Source organism: Chamaea fasciata, unplaced genomic scaffold, assembly GCF_029207755.1.
Source record: "Chamaea fasciata isolate MVZ Bird 193981 ecotype frontalis unplaced genomic scaffold, bChaFas1.0.hap1 SCAF_20, whole genome shotgun sequence".
Taxonomy (NCBI): Eukaryota; Metazoa; Chordata; class Aves; order Passeriformes; family Sylviidae; genus Chamaea; species Chamaea fasciata.
This window is the reverse complement of record NW_027094105.1, coordinates 6,633,987-6,655,416: the sequence shown is the minus strand read 5'-3', so window position 1 is coordinate 6,655,416 and position 21,430 is coordinate 6,633,987. Positions and strand designations below refer to the sequence as shown.

The 21,430-nt window shown below is 43.5% G+C and overlaps 1 protein-coding gene across 2 annotated transcripts in view; it reads right to left on the bottom strand.

Moving 5' to 3' along the window:
- NUP214 (nucleoporin 214) overlaps positions 1–21,430 on the bottom strand; it is a 38,829-nt gene that overhangs the window by 9,262 nt on the left and 8,137 nt on the right. For both annotated transcript variants that reach the window (XM_066201128.1, XM_066201129.1), the window contains exons 12-29: positions 20,372–20,828; positions 18,889–19,064; positions 18,288–18,379; positions 17,871–17,960; positions 17,387–17,536; positions 16,994–17,152; positions 14,723–14,826; positions 14,042–14,221; positions 13,499–13,584; positions 13,313–13,396; positions 12,735–12,980; positions 11,886–12,050; positions 11,297–11,405; positions 7,920–7,995; positions 7,145–7,253; positions 6,060–6,162; positions 4,448–4,521; positions 952–2,688 (exon numbers count right to left, since the gene is read on the bottom strand). In XM_066201128.1, coding sequence (XP_066057225.1) covers positions 952–2,688; positions 4,448–4,521; positions 6,060–6,162; positions 7,145–7,253; positions 7,920–7,995; positions 11,297–11,405; positions 11,886–12,050; positions 12,735–12,980; positions 13,313–13,396; positions 13,499–13,584; positions 14,042–14,221; positions 14,723–14,826; positions 16,994–17,152; positions 17,387–17,536; positions 17,871–17,960; positions 18,288–18,379; positions 18,889–19,064; positions 20,372–20,828 — 4,197 coding nt within the window. The remainder of the gene's footprint in view (positions 1–951; positions 2,689–4,447; positions 4,522–6,059; positions 6,163–7,144; positions 7,254–7,919; positions 7,996–11,296; positions 11,406–11,885; positions 12,051–12,734; positions 12,981–13,312; positions 13,397–13,498; positions 13,585–14,041; positions 14,222–14,722; positions 14,827–16,993; positions 17,153–17,386; positions 17,537–17,870; positions 17,961–18,287; positions 18,380–18,888; positions 19,065–20,371; positions 20,829–21,430) is intronic.

Here is a 21,430-nt window from a genome sequence, read left to right as displayed (position 1 = left end):
AACTCCCCTTTCCATTTCCCAGTTCACTTAAATGTGCCTTTTGTAATAAAACTTGCATTTCTATAATTAGGAACACCTTTCTCGAGCAGAGTTCACTTCCCACAATTTAACTATTCTCTGCTACTGTAGTTAAAATGAGCAAGCAGCTGCCTGCAGTGCCATAATTTTTAATTAAATGAACCTAATTAGTTTTTCTTCCTTGGAAATACATGCTCTCGATTATTACTATGCACTTGTCACTTTTCCCTGGGAGCTCTCTGAAAATTGTACAGACAAACCTTTGGAAAAGCCCCAACAATATACTGAGCATGTGGAGAACAAAAAGTGACTGACCAAGGAGGTTTGACATGTGCAAGAATTTTTTCGAGATGTTTCCAAATGCAGAAGTGGATTTAACAGATTTCCCTGCAAACCCATCACTATGAGGGCTTAAATTATTTTTGGCCATCCTAGCTGATGACACAGTATTACATCTGGCTGTACATCCACTGTTGCATGTGTCCAGTGCAGGCCACTAAAGGAAATGCTGCACCTGTATTTATTTATTGCCTTGGCTATAGTCTCAGAGCTGCTCTGCCTCTTTGGTGCAGCAATTTACAACACTTCCAGTTATTATGCAACAGGCAGAACAATATGTAATTCAAAATTAAATCAAGGTAGACTTGTAAGTATAAAATGAAGGCAGGACTGGATGACAAGGCTACATTCCGAGGACTGCCAATGCATAGTGAAGCAGAGCAAAAGCTTCTTTGGTCTCCAACATTAGTCTGCTTCTCACATACACTGCAGCTCTTGTTCTTACTAATTGAAAACACAAGAGAACAAAACCAAACCAAAAAGAAATGAAACCCATCAGGTGCCATAGGGGGAGAAAAAGGCATTAATGCCATCCTGCTTTCCCCGCAGTGATACCTTCCAAGGCAGAAAGTGCCACTGGGACTCTGCTCTTACCTGAGGCCTGGCAGAAGCTGAACCCAGCAGAGGACGTGGTGGTGGTGACAGCAGCAGTGCCACCAAACACAGATGCCCCTTGCCCAAAGCCAGTGCTCTGCCCAAACACAGGAGGGCTGCTCTGCCCAAAGAGCACCCCGCCCGTGCTGGCCGGCTGGCCGAAGGAGAAGGAGCTGGCGCTGTTGGTGCTGGCCGGGGCTCCAAAAACATTCCCACTGCTCGACGCTGCTGTGGAAGCTGCTGGCTGGCCAAAGGCCGGCATTGTCCCAAACCCAGACTGGCTGAAGGTAAAGCCACTAGAAGAACTGCTTGCAGGTTGTCCAAAGACTGGTGCTTGCCCAAAGGCCGGCTGGCCAAAGCCCCCCGTGGTGGTGGTGCCAAAAGCAGAAGTACCAAAGCCTGAGGTGGCAGCCTGGGTGGTGGCCGTGGACAGAGTGCTGGTAGTGAGCTGCCCAAATGGAGAGGATGCTGTGGTACCTGCTGGGAGCTGTCCAAAAACGGGTGGTGTGGAAGGAGTGGCAGCAGCTTCCCCGGCAGGCTGGGTAAATGCTGAGCCAGCAGAGCTGGAACTTGGCGGCTGAGAGAACACCGAGGAGCCCGCAGAAGTGGGGGCAAACACAGAGGCACCAACAGCTGGACTCTGCACACCTGTAGTAACATCAGAGGTAGCAGCCAGAGCACCTGTGGCTTCTGCAGGAGAGGCAACACTTGCTGCGGAGGTTGTTGCAGACACATTCTGATCTGGTGGGGCAGCTGCAGAGACAGCAGGAGGCACCGGGGCCTTCAGATCGCTGGTGGAGGTGGGAGCAGCCACGGGGTCAGGGGGAGGTGGTGCCACTGTGGCCCCAGAGCCCTCAGGGACAGCATCCCCAGCTGGGGCCTGGGGTAAGGTGGGCTCCTTAAGAGGCTCGGAGAGCTGTGCCGGGGGCTGTGGCACTGGAGGTGAAGACCCAGCTGCTACAGCTTCGTTTTCAGATGGTTTTTCTGATCCAGGTGGTGATTTGACATCCCCTGCAGACTTACTGGAAGTTGCAGCAGGGACAGCAGTTTGTGATGAACTTGAGAAACCTCCAAATGAGAGGGACAATGAAGCAGGGAGAGTGGAAGGGGTAGAGGTGGATGTGCTCATACTGTTTGCTTGCTGAATACCAAATGAAAAGGTGGGTTTGTTGCCACCAGAGCCTCCAAGATTAAACACCCCAGAAGAGCCTGTGTTGGTTAACTGGACATTGCCAAAGAGACTGCCTGTGGCAGTAGTGCTGATGGACAGGGATGCTGTGCCAGCTGACGTGACTGATGTTGAAGCAGCTTCTCCAGCTTTTCCTAATGTCAGGGGAGCAGAAAAATTAAACCCAGAAGATATTGTAGACACTTTAGTTGACTGTGTTCCTGCAACACTGGTAGATGGTGCTTTAGTGGTGGTCTTGGCATTATCGTCTACTTGACCAACCCGTAGTCCTGAGAAGCTCCCAAGAGTTTCCCCAGCTAGATTGCCCTGAAACAAGTGATCTCCTGGTTTGGATGCAGCAATATCCAACTTGCCAGAGGTTGTGGGGGGAGCAGAAGATGATGTTGCAGCAGCTTTGTTTGACTGGGTGCCATCTGCTGAGGAGCCACCTCCTGGAGCACTTGCTGATTTGTGGGACCCAAAAGCAAAGGAGGCCTCGGGAATTGCTCCAAGTTTGGAACTCCCAGCAAACAAAAATGAATCCGGCTGGGCAGATTCTTTTGCAGGAGCTGTCAGTGAGAGAGACAGAGGTAACAAATGGAGTTAGGGTATGCAAAGCCCATTTATCATTCTTGCAATGATGATCCATTTTAGTCCTTCACAGATTGTCATTGCTCTTGCCTCAAAACTATAAAGCCTCTGTCAATCAGGTAACTGCAACCTGCATTCAGGACACAACAGTGACACCTGAAGCTTTCATGGCCAGGGTGGCAGTGACACTGTTACTGTCACATCATAGCCTCCACTTAACCATCCTTCTCTTTGAGTACAGACAATTCCAGCCTTTGGCTCCTATTTCCTTTTCAGCAGTTTGATAAAAAACATAACAGACCTGGTTATTACAGGTAATTTTCTATTGACACCACTTTCACCCCTTCTTACTTGGTTCAGGTAAGAAAAAATCCTGACATTTACTACAGCACTTTCTTTTTAAACCAATGTCTCTGAACAGTTTAGGTCATAAAAAATACTTTCTGACACTTGAAGAGTCTCCTACAAAATCAAACCTTTCTTTACAAATTCAGCTACTTATAGACCACCAACCAGTTTCTATACAGCCTGTTTTCAGTTTTGAAAAACTAGAGAAAAACTCTCCAATGTAATTGCCAAAGCAGCTCCATTTCTAACCTACACTGTGAACAGTGTGGAACTGATGAAGTTTTAAGGGAGACTGGGCTAGTTTTATTTAATGTACTATCATTTCATTTCTGAGCAGCAAACAAATTCTGACTTGAAAACACTGCATTGGTGTTTGGACAAAGTACAGGAAATCTGCATGGAGACCAAACAATAAAGAGCAAAAGCTTCTTAGCAGATCTGGTATTATCCTTGTATTTTCCCCTATATTAAATATATTTAAGTAACTGACACTCAATAATGTAGCTGGTTTTTTTTCCTCCTGAGGCCCTGAAATTACATTGTGTAGTTCTTCCATTACCAATTACAGAGACAAAGGTGCTCCTACCAGTTCACAGAACAGAGTGAAGCACCTGCCCTCACACAATGCTGTGGTTGACAAGTCTGTCTCCTGCACCTCCCACTCCTGCTTTATCTGTGTTATTTACCTAAGCCTTTATGTTAATCTCCAAATTTTAAGCCCGGTTTCATTCTCTCTGCTTAACATCAAGAGTATCAGTAGCATTACTGTAGCTGTGATGGTCTAAGGATGGAAACAAGCCAAGATTTGTAAGACAAGGTGATATCTTTTATCAGAAGAACCAATAACTTTGGGAGCAAATTTTTTGACTGTGTGATCTCATCTGCAAGACTGAAATTAAAGGCAGAAAGCTTCAAAAATGCTACAAAGCAAATTTCATCAGTTCCCTTTTATGAGACTGGGCAAGTAGGGTCTACCTATGACATGGAAAGGCAGCCTATTTATTGTCACTCCAATTTCAGAAGCAACACAAAGCCATCCCAAGCATTTCCCTCTGATTACTAAATGCTCACTGGGTAACAGTTCTATGTCAGTCCACCTCAGCCACTTTAAATCTACAGATTAAAGACAGCAGAGGAAATGATTACAGATGTTACCCTTTTCATAAATTAGTGCCTCCTAAATGTTCTTGGCAACAAATATTTTGCTTAATTGATAGGTGGGTGGCCCAGATTTCTGTGTATTACAGCGGAGAACCAAGCATATGTATGAAATGTTACTGCAATTTTAGTACTAGAAATGCAACATAAAACAAGAACCACACGAATTGGGAAGAGTAAACACTGAGCTAAGAGGGAAGAGATGCTGTTTGCACACTCTCCCAAACTAACCTTGTGAGAGAGCGAGGCTGGGCAGCGTCTGTGATGAAGCAGCTGATGTGACACCACTAAAATTAAATACAGGCCTAGGAGGAAAGAGGAGAAAGGGAAAGAATGACTTAGCTCAAAGTGTTGAAATTTCCAACCATATGAGGATCACAACTCTAAGACTCAGATTTCCAGACTTGCACAAAGTCAGGCACACAGGAGCAGTTTCTCCAAGGACTAAACAGGAAGAGAGAAGCACACACACACTCCGGGCTCCATTTTTTCCCTCTCTGAAAAGGCTTCTAGAGGGTTAAAGAGAGTCAGGGTTCAAAGTTCTTTGGACCACCCCTCATCCTCCCATGTTCTTTCCTTTCTGCTGTGTGTTTCTTCCCCATGCACCAAAACCTGATGGGTTTGGAGAGACTGGTGAGAGGAGAAACCATAGGGCAACTAGAGTTTAAAAGAGCTAAAAGGGAAGAGTCAGTGCATGGGCAGAAGGGAATAACTGGATACAGCCATCCATCAAAAAGGAGATCACTCATAGCAAGACAGAAATGAAAAGTTATCATGACTATTTTACACTGAAAATATTTTGTCTTGCAAAAATACTGTGATCTTTCATAATGAGTCTTGCAGAGATTTTCATTCCCTGAGGCTTTTTAAGCTTTCTCTGATTCTCAAAGACCAGCTGCTGATATAGAAGTCAGGCCGTGGGACTAAGACATCACTGACAACAGCACTGTATTTAGCATATGGTTTACACACTGAGGCACTGCACATGGGACAAAGGCAGGGTTGTTTGCTTTTTGAATCTGAATTTCCATCACTCAAAAGGACTCTTTTAGCCCTCTGAAGAGCCCAGCAAGGCATTTGGGCAGAATCCACTTAAAAAAACGTGCAGAGAAATGGGTAAGACTGAAAGAAGCAAGCCATTTGAATGTGTGTGCATTCTGAAATACTTAACGTTGCCCACTTCGTAGAGAAATTCACTTGAGTGTTAGACCAGTAAACATGCAGAATTTCAAACAATCATTCCTAAGGAATTATCCCTATCCCCTAAACATAAGATATAATCAAATAAAGATTTTTTTCCATCCCTAAAATAACATTCCACAAGAGAGATTTCAGAGTAACTATGTTCATAACATGTGCCTTGCTTTGTGTTTTTGTTATGTAACAGATATCACCAGATGGCTTGGGGCCCCTCTTGTCACCTTCATGAACTGATTACTTTTCAAGCCAAAACACAAAATTTGTTCTGCTGTATTAAAATAAATAAGTCAGTCACTGAGTGTGACCATCAGTACATATTTCAAGTCCTAACCGGGAACTTGCTCAACAGTCCACTGTAGATAAACCCCAAAAGCAAGCCAGCCATCCTTTACTCCTGATTAGTTATACACTGAAAAATCTCAAAGCAACATGATATTGTGGCAAAGTCTCACAGATCTTCAGACCTCACTCAGGCTTCCACAAACAAGGTCTTCAAAGGACTCTGGTACAACCCCCGCCCTCCCAGTCTAACATTTGCAGGTGCCATTTTACAGTACTGCACAGCTTGTAGGCAACACCTGCTGTAACAGCCAATACTCATACTTAATGTCAACTACAAAGAAATCTTAATGTTCATACAGACCCCGCAGAGGAAAACGAGAATGTTTTGTTAAGCTGTGAAGTTGTTGCTTGTACTGATGTCACAGTAGAAGAAACAGCTGTAACTGTTTTTACTGTCCCTTGTCCTGCAAGTTACAAGAACAACAAACAAATATATTTTTAAAATATATTTAAGAAGAAATAAATAAACAGAGCACCCTGTCAAACATCTATTAGAAAAGCAGGGATTAGCTTGCACACAGAGTCTGCAATTTAATAAATTTCAAATAAAAAGGAAGTGCTATCAAATTCAGGAGCTGACATTTTCAATAAACCAAAATTTAAGAAGCATTTGCCAAGTCAAATATGATTCCTAGCTATTTTTACTGCTTCTTACCCCTGGCTAAGAGGCAACCTACATCCACGGATTAAAGGCAATAGACCAACAGAGATGGATTTCAGACATTTATGCAAGAGGCTTATAAAACCATGTCCAATGCAAGCATTATTGTCTAATACACATTAAAAATCAATTGCTTCCTTCCCCTAATGTTTCCTCTTTCCCTGTTAAGTTGCAAACTGAGCATTCCTTTCTTTAGAAGCTTCCCAACTCTTTGAGACTGATCCCTGTGTCTGAACTGTCTCTGAAGTTGGTCCGACAGCTCAAAGCTCAACAGATCCTGCACAGGAATTAGATCAAGCTTGTTCAGGTACTCCTATAATGCTGTGTGACTAAAAATTAAATCAACACATTTAAAATGTTTAAAATCACTAGGATTTTAATGTTTTAAGAACAATAGAACTGCTTTTAATTTGCTGTCAAATCACAGCCTTGTGGAAGATTGCTTTCAGCATTTCCTGATAAGAGTTACAAGTCCTGAGTGCACTCTGAACAAGGAATTGTGAATTCTAGAGGCAGGAACAGACAAAACACAGGGAGTAAAGAAAACCACTCTCCTGCACTTCTGTACCTTCCTTTTACAAATTCTCCCCTTCAAGACCAGCACAGCAACCTCTCAGTGGAGGCAAATCTTTTCTCCTCAGTGTCCTCATTCTCTGGACTGTGCACCCTGACATGTTGCAAGAGACATCCAGGCCTTATTTCCATCTCCAGTAAAAACAACTTACCTGAGATCTTGTTGCCAGATGATGTTGGAGCAGCTGTGGATGCCATAGGAGAGGGTGCACACACAGAGGAAGGAGGAGTCTGGCCCTTCATGGAGCCTGTCAGAGCTGTCTAAAAACACAGCACCACTCAAGTTCAGTGCAGTCTGTCCATTAACAAAGGTACTCCTGACATTGGTTTGGTATTATCTGTGTCATGCAGTGACTTAAGAATAAAACAGAGGTGGGTGGTTGAAGCACTTAGAAGAGCACTGCAATCTTGGGCCCATTATGTCTTGACGCTTAAATACAGGGTCAGTTCTCAAGCTTTTCAACAGGTCAGCAAGCCTCTGTGGGCAGAAGCTCAATGATTCCAGAGGACAAAGACTGCTGCACTGGGGTTTTTTTAATGCACAGATATGAAACCCAGCAGTCTGTCAACCATTAAGCAACATTTTCAGTAGAATAACAGGGTAAGTAAAGAACTCTCTTCCTTCATTGCCTGTAACTTTCTTTTTTTTTGCTGTGAAATTTATTTGTATCTACCTAATACAGCTTCCTTTGCTGTTAGCTGCAACCCTCACTGCAGCAGGGCTGGGGCCATTAGAAAGCTGCATGTCTGCAGAAGTGAGAAAAGGCAAGACATAACATAGATATGCCTGGCATCACACTGTTGAGGTCACAGATACAGAAACAGTTTGTCGAGAATGCAGGGCAAGTTGTAAAAATTAAACCCCCAAACTCTGCTGAACATGCCCAGGTAAGTATTCCAAAGGGAAAGGGCTCTGTATCAAAATACCTGTTTAGCTTGATTTGTAGCAACAGTTGCCAAAACTTGATGGACTGCCTGGGCTGCAGAGTGAGGTACAGATGATCTTAAAAAGAAAAATTAAACAATTAGATGAATAACGAGTCTGAAAGAGGATTACCTCTCCTCTCCAAAAGCACAGCTCCCAGAAGCCTTGAACAACAGCCGCTATTAAAGATTCCACACACAACTCCAAACGAACAAATCTGATTAGAGAATAAACCTCTTAAATGAATCAGCCACATTTAACAAAGGAAGTCTGTAAATGTGTTTAAACCTCTAGACTTAAACGAACGAGTCTTCTCCAGACACTCTTGTCTCTGAAGAGAGTCAGGGCTTTCTATTTCACAGGGAGTTGATGAAAAATCAGCAGGTAAGGGGATTACAATTTTATGCCTAGTGGATAACAAATTTAAGCAGCTTCCTTCACAATGTGGAGTCCAGACACATACACTCAATGCTTAGAAATGCTGAGTAAGGAGACAAAGTTGGGAGGGGCTGGAGGGAGCATTTCCTGTCTTTGAAGTGTACTATAAACATTGACAAAATCATGACAAGAACTATGATAAAATTAACCTGTATTCTAAATTGTAGGTATGGTATTTTTGACCATGAAATAAAAACCCTCAGACAATTGCTGCAGAATGGCAGCATCTCATGGGGTGCAGCATCTGACCTTGGCACTGTGGGGCACTAACACATCAAATCACTGTAACTTGGGAACAGCCAACCAGTTTTAGCATCTCCTCAAGTCTGTGACCCACCAGGTTCAGAAGCTTCACTGGCCAACACCAGAAGATTTCAGAAGCTTAAATTCAACCATGATTGCACTCTCTTGGTGGCAAAGAACAGCTTCCTTATCCAGACAAGTTCTCTCCATCTTGACTCGGACCAGAAGTTCCCTAAGGCAAAAACCAATCTCCAACTAAGGCCACAAATCCCAGACAGTGAGCAAATTTGGGCATCCAAAGTTACCTGTCTGCTAAAGCATGAGGATTCCCAAACTGCATTCACTGTTTGGTCAGCTGCAGGCCAATTCACAGGAATTTTCTACCATATTCCAAAGGAAGAGGATACATACATGAAACATTTTGCATGGCCATTTGGTCTTGGATATGGTTTTGTGCCTTAAACAGCTCTGCTGTACCAGAAAGTCCTTCTTTCCCTCCTTCCCGCAATGAGAACTCTACATTGCATGGCCTGGATTTGCCCTCTGTCCAAAGCAGAAGTACAGCAAACAACGAAAACTTCAAGGTTAACGCTTGAAAAAGTTGGTGTTGGGATGATGCAGCTGTAGATTTCAAGCTTATACTGAACAAAGAAGAAAATAACAGAAAGTCTGAAACTCATGAGAGGGTGGGACTTAATCTCAAGATCACTTAACAATGCTGTGAAAACGCTAGGTTTCAGTTGTGAAGAACTCAGTTCTCCACAACTTCAGTTGTGGAGAAAGGATTTTTTTTTGCACTGAAAACTACGTATTAGTAACTGGACTGGGACCACCAACACACCCAGTTACTGAACAACTGATAACTGAAAAATCATTCCTGCTTAACAACTGAAGAGTATGCTGTGGCAGCAAAAGGGACCCAGAATGTCTGAAGTAGCAAAAACTGGAGAATTAACTTTGCTGGGTGAATGCTTCTCATTTTAGTGCTGAATCTGACTGGCAAGCACAGTTCATTTGGGTAGAATTTTTAGAAAGTACATTTTTATGAGGTCAGCTATAAAGTAAGACTGTAGAAAGTCTCCAAGACATCAAGCTAGCTGGTTTTCTATAAATTAGAGAGATCAATCAATACCGCCAGTCTAAAACTACTTGAAAGTAAGACAGGGCTTTAACTACAGTTCACGTGAAAACCAATCTCATTACATATTGCTCACTCACAGCCTTCTCTATGCACAGCCAGTACTTTCTACTGTTTTCATCATAGACCTGATGAAGCAGAGGGTGGAAAACTCTTCCTGGTCACAACACTACTTTTAGACAAAAAATTCCCAACTAGAGCTGTCTGCAAATTTGACTTTCAAAAGGTGTAGCAATTTCCCTCTCCATTCCAGTTTATCACTTTTAGGAAGAAATAAAACAGCAAAAAGCACCCAAGCTGTTTCTCAGTTAAAACACAACAAAACCATGAAGTAAATGTCAAGGTCAGCAGTTGAGTACCACTGTGAGACTGATCCCTTTTTGAAGAGCTGAATCAAAGGAATCTCACCTTTTTTCTTTGACAGTGAAGAGAACACACAAATGTGTGAAAGCCAGTGGTGATGCAACAACAGCAATTGTTCCAGGAGCTGCATGTACAGCACACAGTTATAGGGATAAAGCATTTGCAACTCCATATGAAGTTATAATCAGAGATATGTGGTGAATTTATCCCTCTTCATGCAGTAAGACCAACTTTGCAGACTTCTCAGTAGTGCCCTTGCCTCCCCAGCCCAGAACTGGCCATGTACTGCCCTGGTCTTAAGCGACAGCAGGAACTTCAAGCAGAGTCAGTTTCAAGGTCATCACAGCAACAGGGAAAAAGCCTAGTCCTAGGCTGGTGACAGAGCCTGGAGATAAGGCAGAAATCTCTGGAATGAGCTGAGCTGGCTGTTGTCTGCAGGAAGCAGGGTAGGGAAGCCAAATGTTACAGCTAACTCACAAGAAATGGTAACAAATTCAAGGTTAAATAGCAGAAGTCAAGGTTCATAGTTTACTCCTGAGGAAGAACCTTGCAGCTCTGTTGTGTTCTGAAGTGAGTGACCCCTACTGACACCCAACCCTTCAGTCAAAATTCTGATGTCAAAATATTTGAGACAAGTTTCCAGAAAAGCCAGAGCACACTTCTCCCTCCCTTCAGGGGGTGAATCTGGGAACAGACAGAAGAGGCATAACTCCAGAGAAGGTTCTCTCTGCAAAGGATGGCAGAGTAGAAAGAAAACATCTGGACAGCCTGAAGTCACAGGCCACACTCAGTGACAGAGAGCTGCAATTCCCTCACTGAAAGAGGTAGAACAGAGGTGATTGTTCTGATTGGAGAGATATCAGAGCCAAATTTCATATTAGCAGTAAAAGCACTGAATCCCGAAATGAGAGGATGCACATAAAAGCATTTCACAGACAAATGGAGAAGGAGGTTAATACTGGTCTCATCATTTGTTCAGGACAAGCCATGGGCAAATCCTTGAATGACCTGGAAAGATCTTTCTTTATTTCTTTCTTTCTTTCAATCCACAAACCCAATACTCTTGTCTAAATGCACACACTTTAGGTCTTACACAGCCAGACTCAGTAAAACACTGCTACTGCTCCCCACTGGTAGATGTGCTCCAGTGCAAATTGCTACCAGAGGCAACCAGAAAGAAGGGCAGCACTCACTCACCCTATTACTGCAGAGACTGCTGGAGTCAGTGCACCAGACTTCAGTTCTCGAACATTCACCACCTGAGGAACATTCTTCAGAGTGGATTCAGTCAAGGAGGTGCTCACAGCTTTAAGGAACAGAAAAAAAGAGTGAAAAAAAACAACAAAAAAAGATGTAAAGGCAAACTTCATATTAAGCATTTCATTTCAATCAATATGGCTTGAATGATTCCAAAAAGATCCATCCAAGATTCTAGCACATATACAGTATACCTGGCCTGAAACATTTGGAACCTCAGACTTTATTAAGGACAAAAGAAGTAGGCAGCAATCTATATAGTTACAGGGACATTTTTTGTTGTTTCCTAACCAAATCTAATTATTATGAACAGAAAAATTTCATTACTATGAAATGGGAGTTTCTCATTTTGTACTGGCAGCTTACAGGAAAAAGGAAGACAAAGGAACACCGCATAGCTCAGGGGTGCAACAACTGCAGATGTGTGCCACATTTTGTTTGATGATCTCCTCCTCTGAGAGCAGTAAATCCCTGTGAAAGCCATATTCAGCTGCTCAGAGGTCACTTGGGCAATTAGCCATCCTTTTACCTGGGGACTGGTTAGCAGCCATCTGCCTCTGCAGAGCTGCAGCAGCAGCTGCTTGTGGTGCTGGAACAGTGACAGTGGGAGCAGGGGCCCCGTGTTTCACAGTCTTTGTTGCAAGCATTGTACTGTCTGCTCCTTGGGGGATGATTCTGTTTGAAGATGTAGGCACTAAGAAAAACAAATTTACAGAAGTATTAGTTAAATGTTACTCTATAAATCAGGGAGTCTTTGAAAGCCTTTGCTGAACTGCAGTTCCTCAAAGTACACAGCTTCCTTCTGACAGGAGTGGTGTGCAGGCCATTTAAACAATCAACACAATCTGTCCCTGGCAGACTTTGGTATATCCCAAGGAATTTAGTAAGTCTCAATAGATGTCATTTCAGTGTATTAGAGGACTTTGAGTTGGCTGTTACAGACACTTCTGCTGACACCTTATTTTTCTCTCTGGCTGCAGAGATTAAAGAAACCTCTCTTGAACAAGGAAAACTCAGTGTACGCAAATGCAGCCCTTACTGAGACTCGCTGGGTTCAGAACTCCTAACCTTGGCCATATCAACCAAATGCAGTAGTACTCCAGTTTCTTAGTCTTTGGGCAATATTTTAGGTCACTGCAATCTGAAAGAACCAGGCTATCACAAAAACACAATCAGTGAGTCAAGGTGTTTTAGTGCTTTTAGCTCAAGTTCATGAGGTTATAAAGCCACTCTGTTACTGCTCCTGGGAACCTAGAACTGCAAATCTGTATCCTGCAGTCTCATTTCTCCAGGGCCTGAAGCACTGGCAATGGGTGATACAGTAGTTAAAGCTACCCACAAGATCACACTGAGAAGAGACACTGCAAACACAACTCACACAAAGTACCCAGGGAGAGGTGCTGCTTCCCAAAGGACGGAGACTGAGCCATCAAACCAGGCTGGATTGAGGGAGTTCGGACCACAGGAGCATGACGAGGGACTTGGACTGGGGCAGCCTCTTCCTCCTGGTCCACTGCTTGGGAATCATCATTCTCCAGTGACTGGGAAACTGAGGATGTTGAGCTGACTTCATCCAAATCTTCGTAATATCTCGTGGACAAGAAGGCAGATCGGGACAAACTTGCTGCAACACCAACAACAAAATTCAGTATTAAGTTGAGGGAACCATCCAGTGTAACAGCCATGACAAATGCAGCCTATTTTAGGATGGTCTCCTATTGGCTTGTTTCACTCCTGCATTGACAGGACATTGAGTTCTTAACCGCCTGGAAAGGCAGCCTTCAAACAGACAGCAACTGAAGGCAAGTCCTCCTGAGAGCAGATGGGAGTACAGGAAAGGAGAAGCAGGGGTTGAGTAGTCACAAGCTAATTTCAGGTCTCAGTCCCACAGCACCACAGCAAGTAAGTCACCCTCCTGGAAAGCATATCAGACTTCTATGATCACTAAAGGTTTACCTGGAGCTGTAGACCTAATTGGTGGAGTTTTCCTCTTGGCTAGAAAATTCCTCAGCTGTGCCTGCTTCACTGGGGATAACTTAGCTGGAAAATGGAAGACAGTTATTAGTCTCCAGTCAAACTGCAAGTCAAAAAAAAGGTAATTCACATTTTTGGCATGGATGCCAGGAAGAAACAATAAATTACCAGGTGCTTTGGGCAGAGGTTTGGCATGTGATTTCAAAGTAGTTTTCATCAAATCGTTGCGCAGGCTTTCAAGGTCACTGTCAAAACTGGGACAAGGCAGAGCAGTGAAAAAACATCAGCAGCAGAAAGAAACCAACCAAAGCAGGAACAAAATTGGGCCAAAGTAGCCACTAGAACCACTGGCATATCTGGAAGAACAACTGGCTCCTCTAGATACTGTGTGATGCATCTTTAACTATTTTGGAAACTTCAAGAGCCATTCACTTCTTCCCCTGAAGTCAGACAGACAACCAGCAGTATCTCAGTCTGGAGGCTCTATTACCCCATTTACTACCCTCCAACTTTTAGGGGAAATTTCTGCTAAGCATCAAACTGTCCAAGAATACAACCAGTGAGCTTCTGTATTACCTGGGCATGGTTTAGTATAATCTTTTAGGACATCCTGTCCTCCCACACCATGTCCACAAAACATCATTTTCTGGAGGATGCACCCTTGCACATTGCTGGAGGCAAGAGAGGAGGAGGAATTCGTGTTCCGCATACCTCTGAGCACTGTTTAGAGATGTCTCACTGGGAACACTCCACTGAGATGTCTGGTTGTAGAGGCGGAGCTGCTGCAGGCTGTTCACCAGGTGGTTCAGTCTCTTCCTCTGCTGGTTGATGATTTCCCTGTTATTTGCCAGGGTGTTGAACAAAGTCTCTCGCTCAGGGACTATCAGGCGCCTGCAGAGATCAGATCAAGAGACAGGGATAAGGACCATTCTGTGCATCTGGGTCACAGGCAGGCAAGCAAACACCAACAGTTTAGTCATTCTGGCTACTGAAACGCAAGGAGGTCAAACACCAAAGTAGCTCAGTTCATCTCAAATACAGAGTTCTCCTTTGAATATGCTGCCAGTTTATTCATTTAGCTCATTTGCTTCAAGATGTTTTATCTGTTAGAAAGGTTTCATTAGCTGCCATCAATGAATTTCTACAAAACTTATGATTTGTTTCTGTAAGCACTATTTGCACTGTACACAGAGACACAGTGAGCTTGTCACATGTATGAAAAGCCAGAGTCAGTCTGAACCTCTGGCTCCCATTAGGTATCTGAACCAAGATTTACTCCCAGATCCCTCAAAGAAGATCATACTATTAAACAGAAAAAGGTCTTTGTCTGTTGATTATAGACTAATTCCCAATCCACTGATGTAGTTCTGTACTCCAGTTTCAATTACTTACTTCTGCTTTCTCTTCTGTTCCAGGTGCCGGTCCCACTCCAAATCCAGAACGTCGTTCACATCCTGAACAGCAAACTTCACGTATTGGTGCAAGCGCCGGATTTCCTGCCATGCAAAATAAAGTCAGTTTTAAATTCACTTCAGCAATCTCAGTTTCAGTTGAAGATGATGAGGACCCACTGGGCTCATTCAGTCCAAGCCATAGAGCACTTGCCAGTATTTCTGCCTGGAAAGTTTTACCAGCACAACAGAACCCAACATGGCGAAAACTTACGTAACAATGACTGGCGTACACACAGGGTTTGGCTTGGACATTTCACCTCAGCTCTCAGCTAAGAGTAATGTCCATAATATTCGCAAAACACTGCCAGGTCTTTACAAAAAGGATTTTACAAACACCAGGCATTATACAAAACAGTCCTTATTTCAAATGCCACTTCCAGAACATGAGTCACTTGGTCCCATCTTACAACACTGAAACTTCTAACAATTTTAAGCGATCAAAGCTTTGCAGGCTACTCACACGGCTCTAGAACATTAGCATTCACAGACTATGATTCATGAAAGCACTCACAAATGCTCACGCCACCCACATTAAGGCAAGGAATTAATTTGACTTTATAGGTAGGAAAATAAAAAAAGCAAGGACAGAGAGTTAAGTGACTTATCCACAACCACACAGCTGAACAACTGCAGCAACTACACCAGAGACTTCTGACCCCAAGCTCTGCTCCCTAAACAAACCTAGAGCTCAGTCTCATTCCTGTGATCCCTCCAGCCTGGCATGGCATGGCCATGGCTTGAACTCCAACCTTATAAACTGGAAATGGGAACTGCAGTTGGCTTCAGCTCATCTCAACAGAATGTTCACCTGAATCCGACGAAGCAGCCAAGGAACACAGCCTAGGAAGAATTCCACTGCAAATGCTTTCAAGATACAGCATGGAATTCTAGTGGGACATCTCCAACCTGAAAGCAAACCCAGTCCTGCTGTGGGCTTACTGTTAAACACTGCCAAGCCCAGGTTTCCTTTCTCCAGCACCTATATGGCAGCAACTCTCTGGATACCAAATGAATACAGCTGGACATCAGAAAAGTCTCAGGGTCTTGAAAATTTCATTGAAAACTAAGACACGAAGCTGCCTAAGGGAGCTTTTCTCACCCAGGAGAATGGGGATGATGCAGACTGAGCAAAATTTCAGAGTCAGCACAGAGCTTTCTCAAAGCAAACTTCCACAAAGTTGACCCAAAAGCTCTCTCCCTCCATTCCAAACCACTTCCACTTCTCTCCCACTGTGTTATTCTTTCCTCATGGTCCTTTCTCTACACAGTGAAACACATACTTCAAGATTATCATCTCTCTGAAATCGCAAGCGTAAGCTTTAAATGTCACAGAGACATGCTGGACATTAAAGCAGGCATGCAATTAAGACTGTGAATCAATCAACAGAATCCAGGTGAAGATTAGATATCAGACCTAAAAGAAATTACTTTGTGTCAACTGATTTCTAAAACCTGCATGCATGGTCTTGATACTTACTGCCACAAAGATGACATTCAATTATGCCTTCAACCTGCCAGTCAAACCTCTTGAGGGGAACTTATCAGTGTACAAAAGACCGAGTATCATTTGTAGAGCACATTCACTCTATTTTGCTTAGGGTTAAATAGCCTTCATCACCAGAGCTGTAACAAAAAGTGCTTCACCCCTACTTTCTTTCTTGTCTTTGAAAGCCTCTTTATGTACTGCTGGTTATTTTCCTTTGTGCCCCAGCTTTTAGAATATCATTAAGCTTTATGCTCCACCATCCATGAAATTAACCACACAATTCTGTAAGTCATAATAAATCATCAAATTGTTCCATAAGGCACTTGCTGAAGATAAAAATAATTCCAAGAACTCTTCTATAAAGTGTAGAAAAAACATTCTTTTAACTGAAATCCCTGAGCAAACACTACAGGCTGAGAAGGAACAGGATGTCAAGAGTCACATTCTAGGATTAGAACAGACTTAGATCTCAGGTGAACTACATCCCTTCAAAAGTTTTGAATCATCACTGCAAATGGCAACAACAGAGAGCAGCTTCAGGAGAGGATTTCCAGCATCTTTTGCAAACTCATGGAAAGCAAAGCTCACCATGCATTTACTAGACTATTTACTGAAACAGCAAATACTTAGGGCAGAACAACAATACTGGGCACTTGCACACACAAGCCTAAGTTTTATTTTATTTAAAGCTCTCTAGCAGAAGTTGGCTGACATGATTCATACCTGAAGCTGTGCTTCACTCTTGGGATCCAAAGGCTTCTTATAGAGCAAGTGTAAATACCCCGAGCTACGATTCTGTTCGTTTTGCTCTTTAGCCTCTTCTACCCCTGCAAATCCCTCCAGTAGGGTTGTCTTCAGAATACTGATATCTCCATGAAGTGACTGCAAAGTGAAATAGAACAGATGGGACAAGGCCCAGAGTAGCATTTTCTACTGCCTTATCTAGCACAAGGGCTTCTGCAAGCATCTGCCTGAAAGCACAAAGGCAAATGTCACCCCCTCATTAACACAGCAGAGTCAGATGTTCCATCTACAGTTCAGCTGTAGCAGGCTAAGGAGGAACATCAGGTGAGGGAGAGTCGCTGCTGGTTCACAGTTTGAAGACATTCTGCTCACCTCTGTTGTCTCTTTAATTTCCAAGAGGAAGGTGTGAAGGTCCTCTGACTCAGTACGCAACATCTTCATTTCCTCTGGAGTTCCAACTTGGAAACAGGCTTTGGAAGTCCTGGCCTTCAGCTCCTCCATCTCCTTTTGAAAATGTGCAATCTGCAAAGCCGAGCGGAAGAAAGGGCAGCCACTGAAAACACAGCAGGGTCTGGAACAAATGTCTCAGCTCTTGGATCAAGCCTCAACTACGCCATAAACACCGGTCACTTTGCAGCCAAAGCAGGAAATTCTTCTTGAACATTAACAGGAAAGAATACTCCATCTTCTCAACACAGTGACTGAACAGGACACACAGATAACAACTACAAACCAGGCCGGTCACTTTAGCAAAAATTTCCATTCTGATTCCTGAACTACTTACAGACACCATCAGAACACAGCTGAACTGAAATGATTGTGTGGCATTATGAAGAAAACTGCTTGAAAATCTCACCTCTTCCCTGATTCCTGCTATGACAGGGTCCGACTCCTTCCACTGGTGGGTCTGTTTCTCTAAAGTTGTGCTGGTGAGTGCTGATTTGCCCTGGGGAAAAAAAAAAAAAAAGACAAAACCAAAATAAATATTAAGGATATTTCCATTGCAACGGGGCGCTTAGAATATCAAAAATGCCAGGTGTTAGAAACTCCATTCAGACATCAGACACTCTGATTATAACGTAGGTCAAAATATAGCTCTCTAAAGACATGCAGAGAACATAGTAGCAAATCTGTGATCCTAAACTATTTCAAAATCAGAAGATAGACAATTCTTTGACCAAGGAACACTAGTTCAGTCCAAGGAATTCTAAGCAATTCATGGGCCACGAAAAACATTCACCCTCCAAAGAACCCAGTCAAAAGTTCCTGTTACCTGAGTAGAGCTTGGCTTTGCTGCTGATGGGGCGATTTTGGGTGTCTTCTGTACCAAGGAAGCTGGAGGAGTATTTTGAGCAGGACGTGCCACTGGAATTTAATAAGAACAACAGTAATTGATGAACTTACACAAAGTTTGAGGAAACAGCTGTGATCAGAAACAATCACCACTATCAAATCCAAAAGCAGTAGTGCTACGGGCCTCAATGTAGGAATACACCTTCCTCAGGTGCCTTTTTCCATTCAACTTCTCTGTGACTACTTTGAACTCTAGTCAATGCAGATGGAAGGTAAAGCACTGATTTGTGTGGCTGCCTGGAAACATTCATAATCAGAGCACTGAAAATGCAAGAACTTCTGGGCAAACTTAAGCAGCTGAATATAATTATTTCACATATGGCTCTCTGAGAAACAGAGCAAAAATGGAAAAACCTCTCTGTTTCAAGACAAAGTGATTCACATCATGATGGTGTGCCAATCAAGAGGGCCTCTGTAGCAGGAAAAACAAGAAAGAAGCCAAATGAAGCTCCCTGTGTCCTAAAACTTTTAGAACATTTTTTATAATGCATTATTCCCAACAATAGGGATCTGACTCATACCTGTGGCAGGCAGAGGGGATGAAGTCTTCAGTGGTGCGGTAGGAGGGGCTGCAATGGGTGTGGACTGGCTCAGAGAACCTCCAGGAGCAGTTTTGGAACTGGGTGAGAAGGAAAACATCGTGGAAGTACATTGACCACTGCTGCTCGTGGGAGAAGAGGTGTCTACAGCACTGAACCTGCAACAGAATGAATAAATGAATGAGTGAGTGAATGAATAAATGAATGAGCATCCCCTGGGATGAGCAACAACTCAAGCTCCAGACACAAAATCACAAGTAGCTTCTGGAGACAGTGGGAAGGAGCCATTCAGGATAATTTCTGAATACATGGAACCACAAAGATTTCTATCTTAGATCCTCCCATGAGCAAAAGCTAAATGCCAGCAAAAACTATTGCCCTGCTTCAAATGCACCTTCATCGTTTTGTTCCAACTACAGCAAATCTGAGCTGTCCTTCAGTGTCATCCTCAGAGTAAGGCTCCAACAGAAATTCTGCAAGAAAATATGAATTTCTATTCATTTGCAAACTCAGCTCCTCAAGGCAGCCAATTTAAATATTCAGCCAATTCACTGGTGTATCATTTGCTTTATACACAAAATATAAAAATCCCTAAGAGCTCCCATCAGATTCTGGTGTAGTAAAGATTCTTCTAATTCAAAAATAATAATTTGAACCATCAGAAATTTCTTATGATGCATCTACATGGAAGTTCTTCTCCATAAAAAGCAGCTCCAATTAACATAGCTCTGTGTTTTAAACCACTTTTTCTCAAAATAAAGAGCAAGTCTCAGGAGCTGGAGGGAAGAGTGAGTATATGACATCTGAGAACACTCACTCAAACCCATTTTGCCTAGTTTCTAATACTAGGGTTTTTTCAGTCAGTGTGAACAAGCGTTGAAGATTCCAGATCCTGTGCTCAGTAAGCAAGTGTCCATTTAATAACAGAACTAAAGGGTCTGGCACCTTCTCTGCTGAACATAGAGTGGCAAAGCAATCCCTCAGCTGTGGGTCCAGCTTCCTCTCAGGCTAGGGGTAAGGAACCTACAACAAACTGTTAGAGAAACCTGGGCTATTACTGCCCCACTAAAGCAGACCTGACTGGATCCCCAAGAAGGGATTTCCCAGCAGACTTTAGCCATGATTTGCATCAAACCTAAGCATGGAATCACTGTTTGAAGCCTATGAAACAAAAATATAACCCCCCCTCCCAAGTCTCTGGCAATTTATCAGTCAAAAATTTTGGCACTGTCCCGTGACTAGCACCATGCCCATGAACATAACCCCTGGCATGGAAAGCACTGAGGGTTTCCACAGCCACAACACTCTTGGATAAAGAGGGGCTTCCTCAGTGCTTTCTTGGGAACATGGGGAACTGCTGCCAGGGCAAAAAGCCAGACACCATCTTCAGAACTACCACACATTACCCATGCTGCAGCAATTTAACAAGTAACCAGCCCCTGCATTCACTGCTGAATCTATTTACTTCTCATTGAGGTTCACTTTGACTGAAGAAGCTGAAGGTGCAAAAGGCGATTTCTGTGCAGCAGGTGCTGTGGAGAGCGATGGCCCAGAAGAGCTGTCTGCAGCTGGTTTAAAGTTCATGGACCCAAAAGGAAAGGAGGTGGCAGGAGCTGTTGTGGTGCTGCCCACAGAAGCAGGAGTCATGGATGCCTTGGAAGAAGGAGAGGAGAAGGAGAACACTGCTGTTCCAGCCAGAGCAGGAGTCTGGGCTTGCTTGGAGGCATCGGTGGCAAAGGAATACGGTGGAGGATCACTGCCTGTGGAGCTAGGAGTCTTCACAGCTGAGGGCACGAAGGCAAAAACAGCTGCTCCACTCCCTGCTGGAGGCTGACTTGAGGTGGGCACAGTGGGAGCAACGGCTGGTGCTGTGTCAGGCTTTAGAGAAGTTGGAGGAGTGGTTGGACTTGTGGCAGCACTCCCTGCAGGAAGACAAATGGAAGAGGGAAAGGAGGAGGCTCATCTGGCTGCACTGACTAACGGCAGAAGGCATTGCAAGGCCAAATGTATTTGATAGGGACAGCTCAGCATGCTTCTCTCACTGGACAGTGAAGAAGAGAGATGATAAAGCTGGGCTTGCAGTCTCCAATCCCAGCAAGTGATACAGAAACTGTACAAAGTCATGATCAATACAACAATCTGTTCAGATTAATGTTGTCTGCAGTTTCCTGTGAAAAAACTTCACCTTCCTCCATTGACTTTGATGAGGTTCCTGCCATCTCCAATAAAATAGGCAGTCAGCACATAAGTTAGCCAGCACTGCAGGGAAGGCAGGCTGCCAAACAACAGCATTACGGCTGGAGAAGGAGAAGCAAATTTGGGCACAGGGAAGAAAATGGTGCATTTGCAATTACTTCTCCGTGAATGCAGACAAGCAAAACAATCATCTTACCCGCCTACATCACACTACACAGGGCAACACATCTATAACTCAAACAAAACTGCTCCTCTTCACCTGCTGACACAATTTTCACAGTGCTGAGGAAAGCTTTAAATAGGATTTAAATAGGATTTAGTTTAAATA